This window comes from Oncorhynchus clarkii, chromosome 22 (assembly GCF_045791955.1).
Source record: "Oncorhynchus clarkii lewisi isolate Uvic-CL-2024 chromosome 22, UVic_Ocla_1.0, whole genome shotgun sequence".
Classification (NCBI taxonomy): domain Eukaryota; kingdom Metazoa; phylum Chordata; class Actinopteri; order Salmoniformes; family Salmonidae; genus Oncorhynchus; species Oncorhynchus clarkii.
In genome coordinates this window covers 13997828-14020324 of record NC_092168.1, presented here as the reverse complement: position 1 = coordinate 14020324, position 22497 = coordinate 13997828, and the positions used below count along the sequence as shown (strand labels likewise).

General features: G+C 39.8%; 1 protein-coding gene across 1 annotated transcript in view; it reads left to right on the top strand.

Annotated features, from left to right (window-relative positions):
• The first annotated feature begins 7486 nt into the window (after positions 1 to 7486).
• The window catches only part of LOC139380380 (nck-associated protein 5-like), an 85213-nt gene continuing 70202 nt past the window's right edge, over positions 7487 to 22497 (top strand). The window contains exon 1 of the mRNA XM_071123010.1: positions 7487 to 7572. Within this exon, the coding sequence (XP_070979111.1) occupies positions 7544 to 7572 (29 nt within the window). The 5' untranslated portion in view covers positions 7487 to 7543. The remainder of the gene's footprint in view (positions 7573 to 22497) is intronic.

Here is a 22497-nt window from a genome sequence, read left to right as displayed (position 1 = left end):
TGTGTTGGAGTCTGTGTTACCCTTTACTGCTGAGACTGATTCTGGGAATAGTGTTCTAATTAGGGGAATAGGTTTGAATACTCTGTCAATTCCATTGCATAAACTGATGTTGGATTGTGAGCTGGTGAAGTTGTTGTGGGGGTGCGCCCTTCCTTGCCTATTGAGGGTATCGACGTTATCCTTGGGAATAACTTGGCTGGTGAGCGTGTATGGCCTGTCGTATTTCCATCTCTAGTGGTTTCCACTAAGCCGTCATTTGTTGGGATTTCCGATGAGTGTACAGAGTTTCCCAGAGGTGTTCTCTGCGTGTGCAGTGACACGTTCTATGAGCCGTGGTGAACTGGTCACTGCGCCGACTAATGATGATAATACAAAGAAGTGTCACTTTTTTCCCTGTTATCCCGTTATCTGTAACCCGCTCAGATCTGATCAATGCGCAACGGGATAACCCCATGTTAGAAGAGTTGCGTGACCAAATTGTGCATGTAGAACAGTTGGGAGATGTCGCCCATGGCTATTTTCTTCAAGAGGATGTCCTGATGAGAAAGTGGGTGTCTCATGATAGTTGTTTTCTGGGGGTGGCAATTAGTCAGGTTGTTGTACCAGTTAAGCTTCGTGAGTTGGCGTTGGAAACTTCTCACAGTGACATTGCTGGTCATATGGGGGTGAGGAAAACCTACAATCGCACATTAAGACATTTCTTTTAGCCTAGATTAAAGAGGGATGTTTCTGATTTTATTAACTTGTCACACCTGTTAATTAACTGGTAAGCCTAATCAAGCTAAGCCGGTACCCTTGTTTCCTATTCCTGTACTCAGCCAACCTTTTGAGTATCTGATTATTGACTGTGTGGGTCCTCTGCCTCGTTCTAAAAAGGGTAACAGTTACCTGTTCACTGTGATGTGTCAGACCACTAGGTTTCCTGCTGCCTATCCTCTCCGATCTATCACGACTAAGTCTGTGGTAAAAGCTTTGACTCAGTTTCTCTCATTGTTTGGAATCCCTAAGGTCATTCAGTGATCAAGGATCTAATTTCACCTCTAATCGGTTTAGTCAGGTTCTTCAACAACTCCATGTTAAACACAATTTGTCTAGCGCCTATCATGCGCTAAGTCAAGAAGCACTGGAACGTTTCCATCAAACACAAGTCTTTGTTGAGAGCTTATTGTACTAGATGGATAAGGATTGGGAGGAGGGGTTGCCTGGGTTACTGTTAGCCGCTAGGGAAGTTTCACAGGAGAGCACGGGTTTCAGTCTAAATGACCTTGTATTTGGACATAGGGTGCGTGGACTTTTATCTGTTCTCCAAGATGACTGGAAGTCTCCCGAGCCTCCTCAGTCCCTGTTATCGTATGTGTGTGATTTCCAGCGACGCCTGTACGCCGCTGGTGAAATGGCTAAAGAGAAGTTATCATCTTCACAGGAGAGGATGAAGGGCATATTTGATCGCCGAACTGAGCCTCGTCACTTTAGTCCGGGTGACCAGGTTCTTGCGCTGCTGCCAATTGTTGGTTCTACTTTTCAAGCCAAGTTTCAAGGTCCATATACAGTGGTGCGCCAGTACACTGAGCAAAATTATCTAGTTGCCACTCCAGAACAGAGGAAAGCACACCAGCTGTGCCATGTAAATCTGTTAAAACCCTATTATGCACGTTCCTCAGACAGAACAGTGGGAGTCTAAAGAGGATGGTAAAACCTGTTCTTTTGGCTGATACCGTTGTTTCCTTGGGTTCTTGTCGTGCTAGATCTGTGCATGAGGAGGAAGATGTTCCTGGTCCTGACGATTGTATATTGCAGGGTAGACTGAAATTCAGAAACACAGGATATTTTAGACAGTCTTCTCCCTCACCTACCTGTTGATGGGCGGAAAGTGATGGTTGGTCTGATACAGATTTCCAGGTTTGTTTTCTGATACACCTACGCATACGAACTTAATAGAACATGATATTGACATTGGAGATGCTGACCCCATTCGTCAGCGGTTCTATAGAGTTTCTTCAGAGAAACTACGTTGTCTGGATGCTGAGGTCAAGTACATGCTGGCATGCTGGAGAGTAAGATAGCAGAGCCTTCTTTCTCCAGTTGGGCTTCTCCCTGTCAGTAAATCGGATGAAACAAACCGATTTTGTACGACTACCGTAAGGTAAACAGTGTCACAAAGCCAGATTCATTTCCTCTTTCTCGAATGGAGGACTGTTGATGAAGTCGGTGCAGCTAAGTTTGTGAGCAAATTTGACTGACGACTAGGGCACGTGGAATCACTGCCTTTATTGCACCCTTTGGTCTGTACTCGTATTCGGTTTCGGTCTGCGTAATGCACCTGCAACTTCAGCGACTTATGAACAAGGGTTGTCGCCGGTCTGACCGGGTGCGCTGTTTATTTGGACGATGTAGTTATATATGCAGATACTTGGGAAGAACATTTGTCCCGTATTCAATCCTTGTTCGAACGTCTGGCTGATTGTGAGGCGACCCGCAATCTGGCTAAATGTGAGTTTGCTCAGGCGACCGTTACATACCTTGGAAAAGTGGTTGGGCAGGGTGAAGTGTGTCCTGTTCGGGCTAAAGTGGTGGCTATTGATGCTTCTCCACCACCAACTACTAAAAAGGAACTGATGCGTTTCTTGTGCATGATTGGTTATTACCGTAGTTTTTGTAATAACTTCTCTACTGTGGTCGCTCCCTTGACAGATATGCTGAAAGCTAAGGCTGTTTACATTTGGTCTACTCGTTGTCAACACGCTTTTGAAAATGCAAAGAGGTAGCTTACCTCAACTCCGGTGCAGGCTGCTCCTTGTGTGGATTTGTAATTTACCTTGCAGGTGGATGCTTGTCATGTGGGGGCAGGTGCTGTTTCTTTTCTAAGAAGTTTAACGATTATCAGTTGAACTATTCGGTTATTGAAAAGGAAGCGCTAGCACTCATTTGGGCGCTACAACACTTCGAAGTGTATGTCGGGGGTAGGACCTATTGTTGTCTTCACCGACCATAACCCCCTCACTTTTTTGAGGTCCATGATGTGTCCAAACCAGAGGGTAATGCGATGGTGTTTATTTTTACAATCATTCCATCTCGATGTGCGGCACATCCGGGGGATTGAAAACGTGATTGCTGATGCGCCCTGTTCCTAAATGTTTACGTGACTGACAATTATTTCGTATTGTCATGTTCTCTCTGTCCTGTCTGCCCCCTCCTGGTCTTGTTTTCTACTTTCCTCTTAAATGTTGCTTCCTGTGCGAAGGTTGTTGAGGTCTGGGGAGGAGGTTGGCTGTGTCAATTTGGGACGCAGGGGCTGTGTCAATTTGGGACGCAGGGGCTGTGTCAATTTGGGACGCAGGGGCCCTTGTTGGTCCCCGGTTTTATGGGGGGGAATGTGACGAACCTCCCACTCTGTCTGCCATATTCTCTTTGTTCTTGTTTCCTTATTAGGATGCCGGTGGGCGGAGTTGGGAGGGTCGTCAGCTACATGGCAAACACCTGGGCCAGGTGTGTCCCAGGATAAATAGACCTCTTCCACATTCATGGAGACTCTCTCCATGCAGACACCTTTCTAGATAGTTGTTTCTTGGTGGCTTTCAACACCCTGCATTATCACATTCATGCATGCAAAACACTCACTTACACTACTGATTACTGATTACACACACCATTGTATATTATACTTAATTACTTTTTTAATAAATATATATTTTGTTACTCCTTATCTCCACGTTGTCTCCCTTTTGTTACGGGCTTTGAGCCGGTTTGTGACAGGACGTGACACCTTTAACATCCTAGCGTGACATTCCTAGGTCACTTGTCCTGAATTCCAGCAGATCCTAATTCAGTGAACTCTCACACAAATCAAGGATCTTAATTTATTTTGTGGAATAAGATTATCTTATTGTAGCCTCTGAGCTTTCACAATCTCTTTCATCGATATCGCCTACTGTATTTTAAATGCAGAGTCTGCATTAAAAAAAAGATAAATTAACTGATATCAAGCTAGGTATAATGCTTTCTTAGAACGGTCTTGGTGTTATGATTATGAACCATCTCCATGGATCCATAATCCACAAGCTATAAAATGATGGCATTGTAACCGTGTGCAGATACACATGGTGTGCTGCCATCCTGTTAGAAGGTAACAGATTGTAATAAAATAATGGTTCAATTGGATTTTCATTGTGTTCAATGGTGTTATTTGCCCCCTAGTGGATGTTTCTGGTACTTAGAAAGACTACGCAAACAGGAAGTAGAGAATTTGTTCTGCACGCATAGAAGCAGCTACAAACGCTACGATGCAGGTCTTTCAATGTAGTTATTTCTTGTCACGCTTCAGCCTTGGAAAATGTTTGTAAGTTCAATTCAAGCATTTAGCTAATGATCATTTTGTTATTGATAGCGTTGCTTACATATCAATGTTGGTTGCATTTACTCACAAATTGCAATGCTTTTCATGTATGTCGTTAGCTGTATTACTTTGCTCGTGCGTCATGCAAACGAATTGTAAAATATACAATACTGTAGTTGTTACTGTTCCTAGTGTAATATGCTTTGATATTCTACATAAATGGTTGTGCATTATTAGAGTAATGAAAGGAGCCAATTACCATATGAGTAACAATTAGCTATATGGTTTGGCATCATGCCAGATGCATGGTACCTTAGCGCGTGCTTTGTATTTATGCAACTTCAAATGTATAATGTACAGCTACAGTGTTTCGGTGTGAATTGAATACTAAAGTATATTCTTTTCTGTATTTTGCAGTTTCACAACATAAACGTTTTCAATATATTCATTCAAGAAAAGTCACGCCTTGGGAGTTTTATTGAAGACTTAGTTGTTAGCTATCTGTCTAGTTTTGCATGGGAACGCAACTCAAGGGCAGAATACATGGCACTTATCAACTAAGGCATTTAAAAAAAAAAAGAGAATCCCCATTAGTCGACATCAATGGCGACAGCTAGTCTTACTCGGATCCGACAGAACTAAAGACATACAGACAAAAGACTTTACAATTTGCATGCATTCAAAAACATTAACATCTAGTGTGTGTGTGCATCTATTAGTTACTCGTACATGTCAGTACATACACACAAGTAGGTCACATGGGGGAGAGGCATTGTGCCGTGAGGTGTTGCTTTATTCGTTTTTTGTAACCAGTTTTGCTATTCACTTGTATTATATAAGATGGGAGTTCCATGCACTCATGCCTCAGTAATACTTTATTTTTCCTTGAATTTGTTGTGGACATGGGACATAAAAAGGTAAATTCCAGGTCATTCATAATTGCATGTCAAAAGTTCATGCGCTTGGACTGAGCGCTCCCTCTGCAGGGGATAATAGAGCAAAAAGATAATTGATAATGTTATGAGGCAACCTGTTATATAATGCCTTTATATATATTTCCAATACACAGAACATCCATAACAGTGACAAACACAGACATAATGCTAATACAAGAAGAAACATGCTGGGATTAAATCAAACGTGTCACATGACATGGAGCCCTGAGGGTCTAGTAACTGATGGTGTTCACCACTAGATGGGAGTGGTGACCCAAGTTACAGTCAATATTGCCAGGCACCTGATCTTGGCAACGCAGAGACAGAAATTATACAAAATTGACATTCAAATGAATGTCTCGCACATTTGTAGTTAAACTGTAAAATGTTTTGGTAGATACTTCCAGAGATTAAATTGGTTCCTATCCAACAAAATTAAATCATTGCATAATTTTAAATTGCATACAGGTATAATGAAAATCTTTCACTCTGGGAACGATTGAGTCAATGAACCAACATTTTACTGCAGTTAGCTCATACATACTATCACAGAGCTGACATTGTCTGGAACACACTAGGTTGTTACATGTGACTCATTGGTTTTGGATCTTTACAATTACAATTCTGTGATTGTTACATCCATTTTTGGACTTTTCATTTAATGCTATATACCCATTTATTCTTGAAGAATATAACTTTTGAGGCCAGTTGAGAACAAGTCCTCATTTACATCTGCGACCTGGCCAAGATAAAGCAAAGCAAAGCAAAGCAGTGCAACACAAACAACAACACAGAGTTACACATGGAATAAACAAACGTACAGTCAACACAATAGCCACTTTAAACAATGCCAATTTATATAATGTTTACATACTCTACATTTATCATCTCATATGTATATATTGTACTCTATACCATCTACTGCATTCATATATTTTTTATGTACATATTCTTATTCATTCCTTTACATTTAAGGTAGTTGTTGTGAAATTGTTAGGTTAGATTACTTGTTAGATATTACTGCACAAGCATTTTGCTACACTCGTATTACATCTGCTAACCATATGTATGTGACAAATAAAATGTGATTTGATTTGACAATAGAAAAGTCTATATACAGTGTGTGCAACTGAGGTAAGATTAGGGAGATAAGGCAATAAATAGGCCATAGTTGCGAAATAATTACAATTTAGCAATTAAACACGAGTGATAGATGTGCAGAAGATGAACGTGCAAGTAGAGATACTGGGGTGCAAAGGAGCAAAAAAATAAAATAACGATATGGGGATGAGGTAGTTGGATTGGTTATTTACAGATGGGCTATGTACAGGTGTAAGCTGCTCTGACAGCTGAAGCTTAAAGTTAGTAAGGGAGATATGAGTGATTTTTGAAATTTGTTCCAGTCATTTGCAGCAGAGAACTGAAAGGAAAGGCGACCAATGGAGGAATTGGCTTTGGGGGTGACCAGTGAAATATAACTGCTGGAGCGAGTGCTACAGGTGGGTGCTGCTATGGCGACCAGTGAGCTGAGATAAGGTGGAGCTTTACCTAGCAAAGACTTACAGATGACCTGGAGCCAGTGGGTTTGACAATGAATATGAAGCGAGGGCCAGCCAACGAGAGCATGCAGGTCGCAGTGGTGGGTAGTATATGGGGCTTTGGTGACAAAACGGATGGCACTGTGATAGACTGCATCCAATTTGCTGAGTAGAGTGTTGGGGGCTATTTTGTAAATGACATCACCGAAGTCAAGGAACGGTATGATAGTCAGTTTTACGAGGGTTTGTTTGGCAGCATGAGTGAAGGATGCTTTGTTGCGAAACAGGAAGCCGATTCTAGATTTAATTTTGGATTGGAGATGCTTAATGTGAGTCTGGAAGGAGAGTTTACTGTCTAACCAGTCACCTAGGTATTTGTAGTTGTCCACATATTCTAAGTCAGAACCGTCCAGAGTAGTGATGCTAGACGGGCGGGCAGGTGCGGGCAGCGATCGGTTGAAGAGCATGCTTTTAGTTTTACTTGTCATACCTTCAACCTGTAAACTATGGGGCTTTTACACATTTTTGTGGAGTTCATCTACAGTATCAACAGTTATTTTCTCATGTTGATGAAAAAAGTCAACATATGTAGCCTACTATATTTTTTCATTGTATTAAATTATTATACTATTCATTCCTCTTACAGCCTGAGCGATCCGAAAGTCTAGCCGGAGAACAAACAACATCTGGGCGTGGGGAGAGAGGACAGGGACGAGGCTCAGCAAGGATATTAGCAGATGGTGTCACTACAACAACACTTTGTCAGGTACTGTAACGCAACTTCATATCCACCCACTCCACCTTAGGGAGCCATGCAGCATATATGTAAAGCAGTTAAATGATTTCCCTTCCCTTATGTGTGAGGGAATTACGCCTGTAACTTATAGATGGTAATATGGCAACTCAAACCACACCTCACCAACCCCCAAAACACCATGACAACCCACAACAAACTTACATCCATGACATTTACTGGTATGTTTGAGGAATTTCAGGCTGCCATATTACGGGCTCCTAACCAATTGTGTTATTTTGTGTTTTTTTTCCGCATTTATTTTGTACATTATGTTGATGCTACCGCCTCTTATGAATGTAAAGAGCTTCTGGATATCAGAACAGCGATTACTCACCTAACTGGCCGAATTGTTTTCTTTAATGAGTCTGACGCAAAGGATAAAGATTTCTTTTTTTTTAAGCTCGGCATTTAAGAAATAAATTGTGATGCATTTGTGACATGCAACAGGCTGGCAGGAGCACTCAGCATCTCAACAACACATCAACAACAGCATTTCAACAACATGTCTATACATTTCTTATTTAGGCTGTATAAAATTATCTGTAAAAAAATATGACTTACAATTAAGTAATTTTGAAACGAAAAATGCCTTATTAGGCTGTACAGTCATTCTACATTGCCTTTGGTTTAAGGATCATGCGGTGAGCTATGCATGCCTAGTTTGTTAATTTAGCCTAGAAGACGCCTTTACAGTATATTCCTATGCCCTAATCACAGTCAACACAAATCTATTTTGTATCAACAATAGCATGGAATCAATCAATCAATCAATCAATCAAATGTATTTATAATGCCCTTCTTACATCAGCTGATGTCATAAAGTGCTGTACAGAAACCCGGCCTAAATCCCAAAACAGCAAGCAATGCAGGTGTAGAAGCACTGTGGCTAGGAAAAACTCCCTAGAAAGGCCAGAGCCTAGGAAGAAACCTAGAGAGGAACCAGGCTATGAGGAGGTGGAGATTATAACAGAACATGGCCAAGATGTTCAAATGTTCATAGATAACCAGCAGGGTCAAATAATAATAATCACAGTGGTTGTCGAGGGTGCAATAGGTCAGCACCTCAGGAGTAAATGTCAGTTGACTTTTCATAGCCAATCATTCAGAGTATCTCTACCGCTCCTGCTGTCTCCAGAGAGTTGAAAACAGCAGGTCTGGGATAGGTAGCATGTCCGGTGAACAGGTCAGGGTTCCAGAGCCACAGGCAGAACAGTTGAAACTGGAGCAGCAGCACAGCCAGGTGGACTGGGGACAGCAAGGAGTCATCAGGCCAGGTAGTCCTGAGGCATGGTCCTTAGGGCTCAGGTCCTCTGAGAGAGAAAGAAAGAACGAAAGAGAGAATGAGAGAAAGAAAGAGAAAAGGAGAGAAAGAGAGAGAGATAATTAGAGAGAGCATACTTAAATTCACACAGGACACCGGATAAGACCGGAAAAATTCTCCAGATATAACAGAATGGCCCTAGCCCCTCGACACAAACTACTGCAGCATAAATACTGGAGGCTGAGACAGGAGGGGTCAGGAGACACTGTGGCCCCGTCCGACGATACCCCAGGACAGGCCCAAACAGGCAGGACATATCCCCACCCACTTTGCCAAAGCACAGCCCCCAATAAAATAGAATAAATTAGAAAATTATAGTTTTCCAAATGAAAAAAAGTTATAAATGCGTACAGGCCTCATGATGATATGCAACTGCAATGTTAAAAAACAAATGGCCTTTTCTCTAAATTCATGTGTGATACTTCAGTTGGTTCTGTTGCGCTCTATTTTTACAGTCAATACACAACTTTAGCACTGTTTCAAACTTAGACTATGTATAGAAATAAAAATATATACGGTGCTGCAGCATGCAACCATTCGTTGTCATGCTCTGTTGTGGTATTAAAAAAATATATTCTGCTTGTCTCCAGTCATGTAAAATGCATAAAATGTGTTTATAAAAAACATGTAGTTTCTCAGACCGCAAATAAGGTGATAGATTCATGAGGTGCTTTTATTATAATGGAGATCTTTTCATGTCTACCCTTGTCCGGGGTGGTCTGCGAATCCACAAACTTCTGACTACTTTGCCATGTAAATGCTTACGAAACAATGAACAGTTTCTGAAACTGCATAGGCCTATATAAGGCTCTGGTCTGTCCTAGGAGTGAGGGTAAATGGTAGGCATGTTCTCTGCTATCGACTTTGTGTTTTAATTATTACTTTGGGTCTAGAGAACGGTCGCTTGTTTTTTTCAAGGGTTCAGGGAGGGTCGGGTAAAATGATATTTTATTGAAGGGAGGGCCATCCATTTTGATTTCAGAGGTCCGATTTTCTCCTGGTATCAGTCAGTATAAATAACGTAAGCTACAACACATGCGAAAATGAAAAACAAAAATCTGAGTTTGCAAGTTTTTTGATAATTGACTTTAAAGGTAAAAAATAACCGAATTTGTATGATTATTTTTTGTTGTTGTTCACGTTTACATTTTAGCAGACCATCTTATCCAGAGGAGCAATTAGGGTTAAGTGTCTTGCTCAATGGCATATTGGCAGATTGTTAATTAGTCAGCTCAGGGAATCTAACCAGCAACATATTGGTTACCGGCGCAATGCTCTTAAACCTCTAGGCTACTTGCCATCCTAATACTAATACTCAAGAAATAATTCAGTATTTTGACAACCCTGCTTATAAATTATATCAAACTCAACCGTTTATCTTTTCCAGTGACGAAGACATGGATGTCTCACAGCAGGGTGTGGTATGTAGAATGGATCAACTGTGAACATACAAACATATAAATGTTTTGACATTCAGGTCCAAAAGGTAACTTTATGACCACTTCTATAAGAAAATATGTAGTTTAATTCAAATTAAAAAGGGGTGCGGACAATAAGTTATGGAAATCAAATGGAACAATCCCATGGCAACCTATACAGACTTCAGACAAGGTAACCCAACCCAAACACTGTCATAACCTATTCAACATATCACTTTTTTTTTTTACTTGGCAAGTCAGTTAAGAACAAGTTCTTATTTTCAATGACAGCCTAGGAACAGTGGGTTAACTGCCTTGTTCAGGTGCAGAACAACAGATTTTTACCTTGTCAGCTTGGGGATTCGATCTTGCAAACTTTCGGTTAAAAATCCAACGCTCTAACCACTAGGCTACCTGCCACCCCATCCTGCTGATAATCCACCTTAATATCAAACTGTCTATCACCACAATAAATCTCTATGAAGCCACCCGCTGGGCACACACTGGTTGAATCAACGATGTTTCCAAGTAATTTCAATGAAATTATGTTGAATCAACGTGGACTAGACATTTTTCAATGAACAACAAAGCCAGGTGTGAACACTTTTCTCCAAAACGTAATATGAAGTGTTAACCATTTGCAAAAAGCCGGCACTGCATTTATTTTATATCGTTCGCCTTCTCAGTGCATTAGAAAGGAAAATTTGACTGCTGTTGCTGCATTCTGTCCTACCAACTATTAGACCAGTGACAAGCATGCATGCTCCAAGGGTCCGATCCCATCTATGTGTGCGAGGTGTGAGATTAGGCTCAAATGATTTATGTCTATAAGTTAACTCACCCTGTTGAGCTCAAGATATTACACACATCACTCAGAAGCTTGCCACTGAGTAAAACCAAGCTAATTGGAAAAAATATTATTATTATCACATATTATTCTGTCATTGTAAGTAGTAGAGGAAAGTGGAACGATGTGTAGGCCTACAATGTAAACTGACATTAATTGTATGACCTATCAGTGACAAGCATATCATCAGGTGGATGTGGAGAATTAAAAAGTAGCCTTAGTATTTTAGATAGGCTAAATGGGTATTATACGCTCTATAGGGCCAAGTGACACATGATTTTAACTGGCTTTGAATGGACAACTTCAACATAAGGGGGTAACATAATTATATTGTAAATTGTATTTCTTCACACAATAGTGTTTATTGAGTAATTCTTCCCAAATTGCATAACATTTCTCAGATGGTGTATGATACTCCACAGTAGAGCTTGCCGGTTTGTGCAATGTTGGTGATTTCAAAGCATGGAAAATGTAATATTTTATAAAGCACATCCAATCAACACATTCACTATTTCACATTCACTATCTTCATGACACTTGCTCCTCTGAACATGAACATCATATGGTGTGTGTGAGAGAGATGTTTATGCTCCTTTTTAAATGATTTAATTTGGATTCATTGTTACGATTGTAGAGTACTAACGATTCAAGTATTTTAAATGGAGTGTGTAGAAATTCCAGGGAAATTAAAGTTCCATCCATAATTGTATTTCTCTAAAAAAAAAATACAGCAAATTTAAAAACTGATCCGGAAAAAAATTCAGAATAACATTTGGGATGTTGTAAAGCACTGTTACACTCCCACTGACATTAAACAATAAATATTATGACAGAACCAGAAAATCTATTACAGCAAATGCATTATGAGGTTGTGCTAATGAACATTGGGCCATATGTCATCAGTCAGATGGAAGTGAAACTCATTTAGCTATGAACAGTGGAGAAAATCTGTTGCGTTTGAGTTTTAGAACACCCACTCATTCAAGGGTTTTTCTTTATTTGTACTATTTTCTACATTGTGGAATAATAGTGAAGACATCAAAATTAAGAAATAACACATGGAATCATGTAGTAACCAAAAAAGTGTTAAACAAATCAAAATATATTTTATATTTGAGATTCTTCAAAAAGCCACCCTTTAACTTGATAACAGCTTTGCACAATCTTGGCATTCTCTCAACCAGCTTCATGAGGTAGTCACCTGGAATGCATTTCAATTAACAGGTGTGCCTTCTTAAAAGTTGATTTGTGGAATTTCTGTCCTTCTTAATAAGGCTAGGCGTCCCACTAAGCAGGACACCTGTCGACTACATCCGGTGAAATTCAAATTCAAATAAATAATCGTAATATTAAACATTTATGAACATACAAGTATCTTATATTGTTTACAAGCTTAAATTCTTGTTAATCTAACTGCATTGTCCGATTTACAATAGGCTTTACAGCAAAAGCATCCCATGTGATTGTTTGAGAACGGCGCCCCACATCAACACATTTTTCAACAAGCACAGGCTTCATAAAATCACAAATAGCGATTAAATAAATCGCTTAACTTTTGAAAATCTTCCTCTGTTTGCAATCACAAGGGTCCCAGCTACAACATGAATGGTCGTTTTATTATATAAAATCCTTCTTTAAAAAATCCACTCATTCAACGTGCAGACAAAGGAGCCCAAAAAGCTACCGCTAAAACTTCGTTCAAATTATGTTTCTACCCAATCCGCAGGTATCCTAAAATGTAAATGAACTACAATATTTCATACGGAAAGAAGTATGTTCAATAGAAAAGTAAAATTATTAAGCGCATCCTCTTCATCGCGCACCTACAGACTGATATTGTACCGGGATTCTTTGTACAAAAACTATAACTTCTTGCTCATTTTTGAAGAAACAAGCCTGAAACAATGAACAAAGGCTGTTGACATCTAGTGGAATTGCAACATGGGAGCTGGAATTACAAAGAACCCATAGCCCATTTCCATTATAAGAGCCTGGGAGCTAAAAACAAACAAATTCTGGACGGTTTTTCTTTAGATTTTCGCCTGCCATATCAATTGTTTCATAGTCTCATACATTATTTTAACATTTCTACAAACGTCAAAATGTTTTCTATCCAATGCTACCAATGATGTGCTTATCCTGGCTTCTGGGCCTGAGTAACAGGCAGTTTACTTTGGGTCAGTCAGGCGGAAATTCTGAAAAAAGGACTCTAGTCCTTTTTTAAGAAGTTCTTAATGCATTTGAGCCAATCAGTTGTGTTGTGACAAGGTAGGGTGGGGTATACAGAAGATAGCCCTATTTGGTAAAAGACGAAGTCCATATTATGGCAAGAACAGCTCAAATAAGCAAAGAGAAATGACAGTCCAACCTTACTTTAATTAAGACATGGTCAGTCAATATGGAACATTTCAAGAACTTTGAAAGTTTCTTCAAGTGCAGTCACAAAAACCATCAAGCTCTATGATGAAACTGGCTGTCATATGAGGACCACCAGAGGAATAGAAGACCCAGAGTTACTTTTGCTGCAGAGGATACGTTCATTAGAGTTACCAGCCTCAGAACTTGCAGCCCAAATAAATGCTTCACAGAGTTCAAGTAACGGACACGTCTCAATATCAACTGTTCATAGGAGACTGTGTGAATCAGGCCTTCGTGGTTGAATTGCTGCAAAGTAACCACTATTAAAGGACATCAATAATAAGAAGAGACTTGCTTGGGACAAGAAACACAAGCAATGGACAATAGACTGGTGGAAATTTGTCCTTTGGTTTGAGTCCAAATTTGCGATTTTTGGTTCCAACTGCCTTGTCTTTGTGTGGGTGAATGGATGATCACCGCATGTGTATTTCCCACTGTAAAGCATGGAGCAGGAGGTGTTATGGTGTGGGGGTGCTTTGCTGATGACACTGTCTGTGATTTATTTAGAAATCAAGGCACACTTAACCAGCATGGTTACCACAGCATTTTGCAGCGATACACCATCCCATCTGGTTTGCGCTTGGTGGGACTATCATTTGTTTTTCAACAGGTCAATGACCCAAAAAACACATCCAGGCTGTGTAAGGACTATTTGACAAAGAAGGAGAGTGATGGAGTGCTGCATCAGATGACCTGGCCTCCACAATCCCCAAACCTCAACCAAGTTGAGATGGTTTGGGATGAGTCGGACCGCAGAGTGAAGGAGAAGCAGCCAACAAGTGCTCAACATATGTGTGAACTCCTTCAAGACTGTTGGAAAAGCATACCAGGTGAAGCTGGTTGAGAGAATGCCCTTTTTTGGTTACTACGTAATTCCATATGTGTTAATTCATAGTTTGATGTCTTCACTATTATTCCACAATGTAGCAAATAGTAAAAATAAAGAAAAACCCTTGAATGAGCAGGTGTTCTAAAAGTAGTGTAGTGTACCTCTCCCTTAGGCTCAATGCCATTGGGCATTGAGCCTAAGCGAGAGGTGCGAGTAGTATGCACCAGATCTCCAGTGCTCTCACCCACAGCTCGGTTCAACCTGTGCCTGCACTCTGGATGGTTCAGGCTAAAGTGGTCAATTGTCTTCAATAACTTACTTTAACAACTGAAGAACAAGTTCACTTTTATCTCAAATGACACAATAATTCACAAGGTAGTGTGGGCATTGAGCCTAAGGTAGTAGATATAGAATTATGTTATTATAGCCTGAAAAAAAAGGTCTGCTTTTTGTTAGAGTTCCTTAATTGGGTCCCAACTCTGGTTTGAGGACAGACAGAGATAGCTGTAGCGGTAATGCTATTTTTTAGTCATTTAAAAATCGGACATTTTACAACTATGAACAGGAATAAACCCAGTTTAACAGGCACACAAAGGATTGCTCCCCCACAAAAGTAAATGAGGTGTTGGCCTACAGAAAGTTTGTTTGGCCTATCGAGGCGGATCCAAACAACTAAACTGCAAACAACTTTACAGACCTAAACTACAAACGCACTTTTGCAAAATTAACTAACACTATCACAATTTAAGTTACAGTACATGTTACAAAATCAGCTAACTTTGTCAAAATATAATATTTAATCATCAAATTAGAAGGCAATCTCACCACTCATTAGATAATGGCTAAAACAAATACTAACTATAACCATCAATAGGCCAACTTTTTCTGTGGAAAAGAGTAAATGGAATAAGATGGTAATGAAACATTTAATAGAAGTGAGACTATTCTTAATCCCTGAATAAAGATCCAATATTTCCCAAATAGTTTCCTTCACAGTGTTCAAGTAATCGAGAAAACTGTAAGTGCTTACATAACCATTAGACTTTTCCAATTTAATGAGGGGAATCCGTGTCTGTTGTGTGGGTGGCACAGCACCCACCATCGACCATGTACCATTTAAGGTGAAGATTTCACGTTCTGACCTTAGTTACTTTGTTATGTATTTGTGTTAGGTTGGTCAGGGCGTGAGTTGGGGTGGGCAGTCTATGTTCCTTTTTCTAGGTTGTTATATTTCTATGTGTTTGGCCTAGTATGGTTCTCAATCAGAGGCAGGTGTCATTCGTTGTCTCTGATTGAGAATCATACTTAGGTAGGCTGTTTTCCCCATTTTGGTTGTGGGTGTTTAATTTCTGTTTAGTGTCTGTTCACCTGGCAGAACTGTTTTGTTTTCTCTTCGTTATTATTTTGTGTAGTGTTCAGTTTGTTCAATTAAAACACGACGAACACTTACCATGCTGTACTTTTGTCCTCCTATCCTTCCACCAACGAGAAGTGTTACAGAAGAACTTATTAAACTTCTGTGATTTAATCTTATCCATGCATTTTGGATTTTCCTCATGAGCTACTGCCCATGTGTGTAAGTGATCTTATGACTTCACAATAGACTCATTATGTGAAAGCCAGGGTAGATAGAGCTCACCAAAAGGCCAACAATGAAAACACAGTTAAAGCACTGTGTGACCAGGCTGTGTTTTTGAATCTTGGTCAAGATAAGGCATGAGGTCGACCTGCGTGACCCCAATTCATGAAGAAACAAGCACCTGATTGTTTTCCTGTCTCTAAGGTGATTTGTAGCTGTCATGTTTTGATGCTGTCATGCATATAACAGTAATGGAGTAAAACCTTTTAATAATAATTGAACAGGGTGCTGTACTAGGACCATGCAAGCCAGGTATGTTACTACCTGCCTCCTATCCTATATGTGTGACAGTAGGCCAGCTATATGTCTGTGTGAATTTGTTTGTGCTTTTACACGTGTACATTGTCTCTCTGGCAGTCCCCCAATCCCTTTGCCTTCCATCTGCCTGCCTGACTGCCTGTCTGAACTGTCCATCTGCCTGGAAAGATGACATATCATATAGCCTAGTTTCATGTACTCAATGAAAACAAAGCAATTGTTGTAATGATAACTGTGATTAGGTGGTATCTTAGCAACATTTCTATAGTGTGTCATGCATGCTTGTTAAAAGCAGTGAGCAGTTCTGATATTTTTTAACTGTAAGAAATGTAAGTCCTGTATGAGGAAAATAATAACATAGTTAGGGTAAGAGGCCGACGACCCATTTTTTCGAAATGCCCACTCATACACACGAAATACAAACTGACTCCCAGATACAATATGGATCTGAGGAATCTGTGCACCATGTTTGTAGCGTTATTTAGAGGGAACAACAACGTCCCTGAAATTGGATTGGAAAAACAGCATGGGGTGAGTGGTTGAATGTGTGTGAGAAGAAGAGTCTAAAGCAAGGTTTTATTTATGTTAAAGATAAAGAATAGTTTGGTTTAAGAATATGCCATTTTATATGAATTGCAATGAATGAAGTGAGACAGAGCTGAAATGTAATGAGATGGCGATATAATGAATGAGACATTGCTTTGATGTTCTGAGGATCATACTATATGTGTTTGAATAACGGGGCTGAGATGTAGTGAGACAAAGCTGTGATAAATGCAGCATTAGAAGAAAGGACATCTTCAAATATAAGAAACTGGAACACAAAAGTAGTAAAAAGTCCAAAGTTGGGTTGGCACAGTAAGGATAAAAACACAGCAAACAGAGGACATAGAAGGCACGGTTTGTGGGGCAAGTATGGTTGTGGTGGAATTTTGTGCAGATATGGGATATACATTTTAAAATAAATTACAAATATAGTCTATTGTCCTATCACGATGGAACCGTCCCCAACCCAATACCCTAAACACCGAACCTTAGTGACCCACACACTAAGGAGAAGTCCTTCACTGTTTTATAGGCCTACTGAAAGTATCCTATAGACAACCAAGACAGAAAGATAAATTGCGTTCAGAGACCCACTAAAGCAGCACCGTCCCCGCAAGAGTTTGAGGTTGCCTCATCAAAGCCCCCGGGTGAATGAGCATAATTGTCAAGGAATTTCTCAAAGCTGCTTAATGAGAACCTTGACAACCTTTTACTTAAGTGGTGGGAATTCCAGTGGAGACCTCATCCCAGGTAATGGCAGTGCTGGCAACACTAGCTGCAGTAACACTTGGGGAGAGGGTCAAACTCGGACAATCAGAGAGGGAGCAAATTATTGTGGCCCGGTCGGCACAAAATAATCAAAAGGTTTGACTGCCCAGAGATGCTTGGGAAAATGGTCACAACGGGGGACCAGCGTGTGTGTGTTTCAGGGGAAAGGGGTGTTTCTGTGCTCCTTCAGCTAGGACTTGACATTGGTTAACTTGTAATGGCTGCAATCACCCTATCGGGATAAGTGTCATCAACAACCTCTGAATAGCATAGTGTAGCAATATATAGCAATAGCATAGCAATATTCAATAAATATTACTACAAATATTTATATTCATGAAATCACAAGTGCAATATAGGAAAACACAGCTTAGCCTTTTCTTAATCCACCTGTCGTGTCAGATTTTGAAATTATGCTTTACAGCGAAAGCAATCCAAGCGTTTGTGTAAGTTTATCGATTACACGACAAAACATTAAGTACACTTAGCATCAGGAAGCTTAGTCACGAAAATCAGAAAAGCAATCAAATTAATCCTTTACCTTTGATGATCTTCGGATGTTTTCACTCACGAGACTCCCAGTTACACAACAAAAGTTCCTTTTGTTCCATAAAGATTATTTTTATATCCAAAATACCTCCCGTTATGTTCAGAAATCTACAGGAAAGAGCGGTCACGACAACGCAGACGAAAATTCCAAATAGTTTCCATAATGTCCACAGAAACATGTCAAACGTTTTTTATAATCAATCCTCAGGTTGTTTTTAAAATATATAATCGATAATATATCAACCGCAAATGTCTTTCACAGTAGGAGAGGGAAAAGCAATGGCTGCCCAAACTCTGTTGCGTGAGCAAAACTAATGTGACCACTTGAAGCGATGTTATCGTTCTGGCTCATTTTTCAAAATAAAAGCCTGAAACTATGTCTGAAGACTGTTGACACCTTGAGGAAGCGATAGGAAAAGGAATCTGGTTCATATCCCTTTAAATCCAGCAAAGGGAGGCTATGGAACATGGAGTTTTCAAAATAGAAGCCACTTCCTGTTTTGATTTTCCTCAGGGTTTCGCATGCAATATCAGTTCTGTTATACTCACAGACAATATTTTGACATTTTTGGAAACATTAGTGTTTTCTTTCCTATAATAATATGCATATATTAGCAACTGAGACTGAGGAGCTGGCCGTTTACAATGGGCACCTTTTCATCCAAGCTACTCAATACTGCCCCTGCAGCCATATGAAGTTAAGCAAATCTCCCCATTCTTGCTAAATTTTGCATGCCTCCTCAAACAGCTACAACTGTATATGCATTTGCGCATCAAGTATTTTCTTGAGTTTGGCTCGGAGATGGAACAACTGTTGAACATCTGAGCTTGTGGTTGTTTGAGGGGGAACGGTGGGGAGAGTGTGTGTATGTATCCCACATCTGTTGCTAAGGGGTAATGATGTTAGGGAAAGTATAGGATGAATTACAATAACTGTTTCACAAAATATTAATTGCTTGCCAAACAGTTGTTTTTGTAATGCCGGTCCTAATTATAGGTAACAATCCTTTGTATGAAGTGCCTACATTATTACGCATATTATTAGTTAGTTGTGGATATGTTTTATTATTACTGTTATTCGTTTTTTTACCTTTATTTAACTAGGCAAGTCAGTTAGGAACAAATTCTTATTTTCAATGACGGCCTAGAAACAGTGGGTTAACTGCCTTGTTCAGGGGCAGAAAGACATATATTTTTTACCTTTTCAGCTCGAGGATTCAATCTTGTAACCTTTCAGTTACTAGTCCAATGCTCTAACCACTAGGCTACCTGCCGCCCCAACAATTGAATTAAGATGTGCAATATATACAGTGGGGCGAAAAAGTATTTAGTCAGCCACCAATTGTGCAAGTTCTCCCACTTAAAAAGATGAGAGATGCCTGTAATTTTCATCATATGTACACTTCAACGATGACAGACAAAATGAGAAAAAAAAATCCAGAAAATCACATTGTAGGATTTTTAATGAATTTATTTGCAAATTATGGTGGAAAATAAATATTTGGTCAATAACAAAAGTTTATCTCAATACTTTGTTATATACCCTTTGTTGGCAATGACAGAGGTCAAACATTTTCTGTAAGTCTTCACAAGTCTTCACACACTGTTGCTAGTATTTTGGCCCATTCCTCCATGCAGATCTCCTCTAGAGCAGTGATGTTTTGGGGCTGTTGCTGGGCAACATGGACTTTCAACTCCCTCCAAAGATTTTCTATGGGGTTGAGATCTGGAGACTGGCTAGGCCACTCCAGGACCTTGAAATGCTTCTTACGAAGCCACTCCGTTGCCCGGGCAGTGTGTTTGGGATCATTGTCATGCTGAAAGACCCAGCCACGTTTCATCTTCAATGCCCTTGCTGATGGAAGGAGGTTTTCACTCAAAATCTCACGATACACGGCCCCATTCATTCTTTCCTTTACACGGATCAGTCGTCCTGGTCCCTTTGCAGAAAAACAGCCCCAAAGCATGATGTTTCCACCCCCATGCTTCACAGTAGGTATGGTGTTCTTTGGATGCAACTCAGCATTCTTTGTCCTCCAAACACGACGAGTTGAGTTTTTACCAAAAAGTTATATTTTGGTTTCATCTGACCATATGACATTCTCCCAATCTTCTTCTGGATCATCCAAATGCTCTCTAGCACACTTCAGACGGGCCTGAACATGTACTGGCTTAAGCAGGGGGACACGTCGGGCACTGCAGGATTTGAGTCCTTGGCGGCGTAGTGTGTTACTGATGGTAGGCTTTGTTACTTTGGTCCCAGCTCTCTGCAGGTCATTCACTAGGTGTGGTTCTGGGATTTTTGCTCACTGTTCTTGTGATCATTTTGACCCCACAGGGTGAGATCTTGCGTGGAGCCCCAGATCGAGGGAGATTATCAGTGGTCTTGTATGTCTTCCATTTCCTAATTATTGCTCCCACAGTTGATTTCTTCAAACCAAGCTGCTTACCTATTGCAGATTCAGTCTTCCCAGCCTGGTGCAGGTCTACAATTTTGTTTCTGGTGTCCTTTGACAGCTCTTTGGTCTTGGCCATAGTGGAGTTTGGAGTGTGGCTGTTTGAGGTTGTGGACAGGTGTCTTTTATACTGATAACAAGTTCAAACAGGTGCCATTAATACAGGTAAGTGGGGTGGAGGACAGAGGAGCCTCTTAAAGAAGGTCTGTGAGAGCCAGAAATCTTGCTTGTTTGTAGGTGACCAAATACTTATTTTCCATCATAATTTGCAAATAAATTCATTAAAAGTCATACAATGTGATTTATTTATTTATTTTTCTCATTTTGTCTGTCATAGTTGAAGTGTACCTATGATGAAAATTACAGACCTCTCATCTTTTTAAGTGGGAGAACTTGCACAATTGGTGGCTGCCTAAATACTTTTTTGCCCCACTGTATATATAAATATGCTTTTTGGTGTTAATCTGCATTTGTTCTGTCGGTGGCACTGTGTGCTCTTTTTAAAGGATGGGTCTCAGTCTCTCAAAGGCCCAAGGATCCAGGTGGACAGGGGTGGACTGCCAGTCACTAGGATGACATCCCAACTTGGGATGGGGGAAGGTTTTAGTGGGTGGAATAGTGAGAACAGTTTACTCAGTAGCAGTGCAAATATCATGATACAGCTGTATGGACACTCAATCATCATGGTACTTAAAAAAAAAAAATAACAAACATATATTACGATAAATATATTTGAAACTTGTATCTCATTATGGTAAATGGAGAATAAGTGTAGCCAGTTATAATTGTAATGGCTTAGCAGACAATAAGAAAAGATGATCAGTATTTACCTCGCTAAAAGAGAAGGAATTAAATATCTATTGTTTACAGTAAACTCATTCAACAATTTTAGATGGAGTTGTATGGGAAAAGGACTTGGGGAGGGGGGGGGGGGGGGGTGATATATAATTCTCCCATGGGCAAAGAAACTCAAAAGGTGTGATGCTATTAATTAACAATAATTTATCCGAATGTGCAAATACTCCAAACAGATCGACAAGGTAGATTGGATCTTTTGAATATGTTATTAGACCATAAACAGATTTGGCTCATTAATCTGTACGGTCCAAATAATGATGATCCATGTTTCTTTGAAAACATATATAATAACTTATCAAGCCTACAATCAATACAAGACTCTACTATTATGGTGGGAGATTATAATACAGTTTTAAATACCTCAATGGGTGGTAACGGAAATCACATTACAAACTACAGTATCACCCTCATGCATTTAAGGAAATCATGAATATCATGGATATATTGGAACTAGTGGATATATGGAGGCTTAAATATCCTGACCTAGTGAGATATACATGAGGGAGGCTCAGTCAAGCTAGTCGTCTTAACTACTTTCTTATGTCATTCTCGCTGGCACCAAAAGTTTTAAAAAGTGTTGATACGGGACTAAATGCGCTAGGACCATCCAATAATTTATATATACATTACTCGGACAGAATTGCCACGTGGACGAGGATGTTGGAAATTGAATCAAAGCCTATTGGATGACAACTTGTTATTGACCAGGACAGACGCATTTATAACTGACCTTTTCCAACATGACATAGGTACAGCAGATCACCTTATTCTATGGGAGCTTTTATATGTGCCTTTAGAGGCCAATGCAATACTCATCTTTTAAACCAAAGCAATTTAGGTCAAAAGAGTTCATATTAACAAAGGAAATAGAGAGACTAACAGTACAGATAGCAATAAAAACTGTACCATAGAGGCAGTGAATAACTTATAGGAAAAACAAAAAGAATGGGAGGAACTTATTCAAGAAAGATCAAGTGTAATATATTAT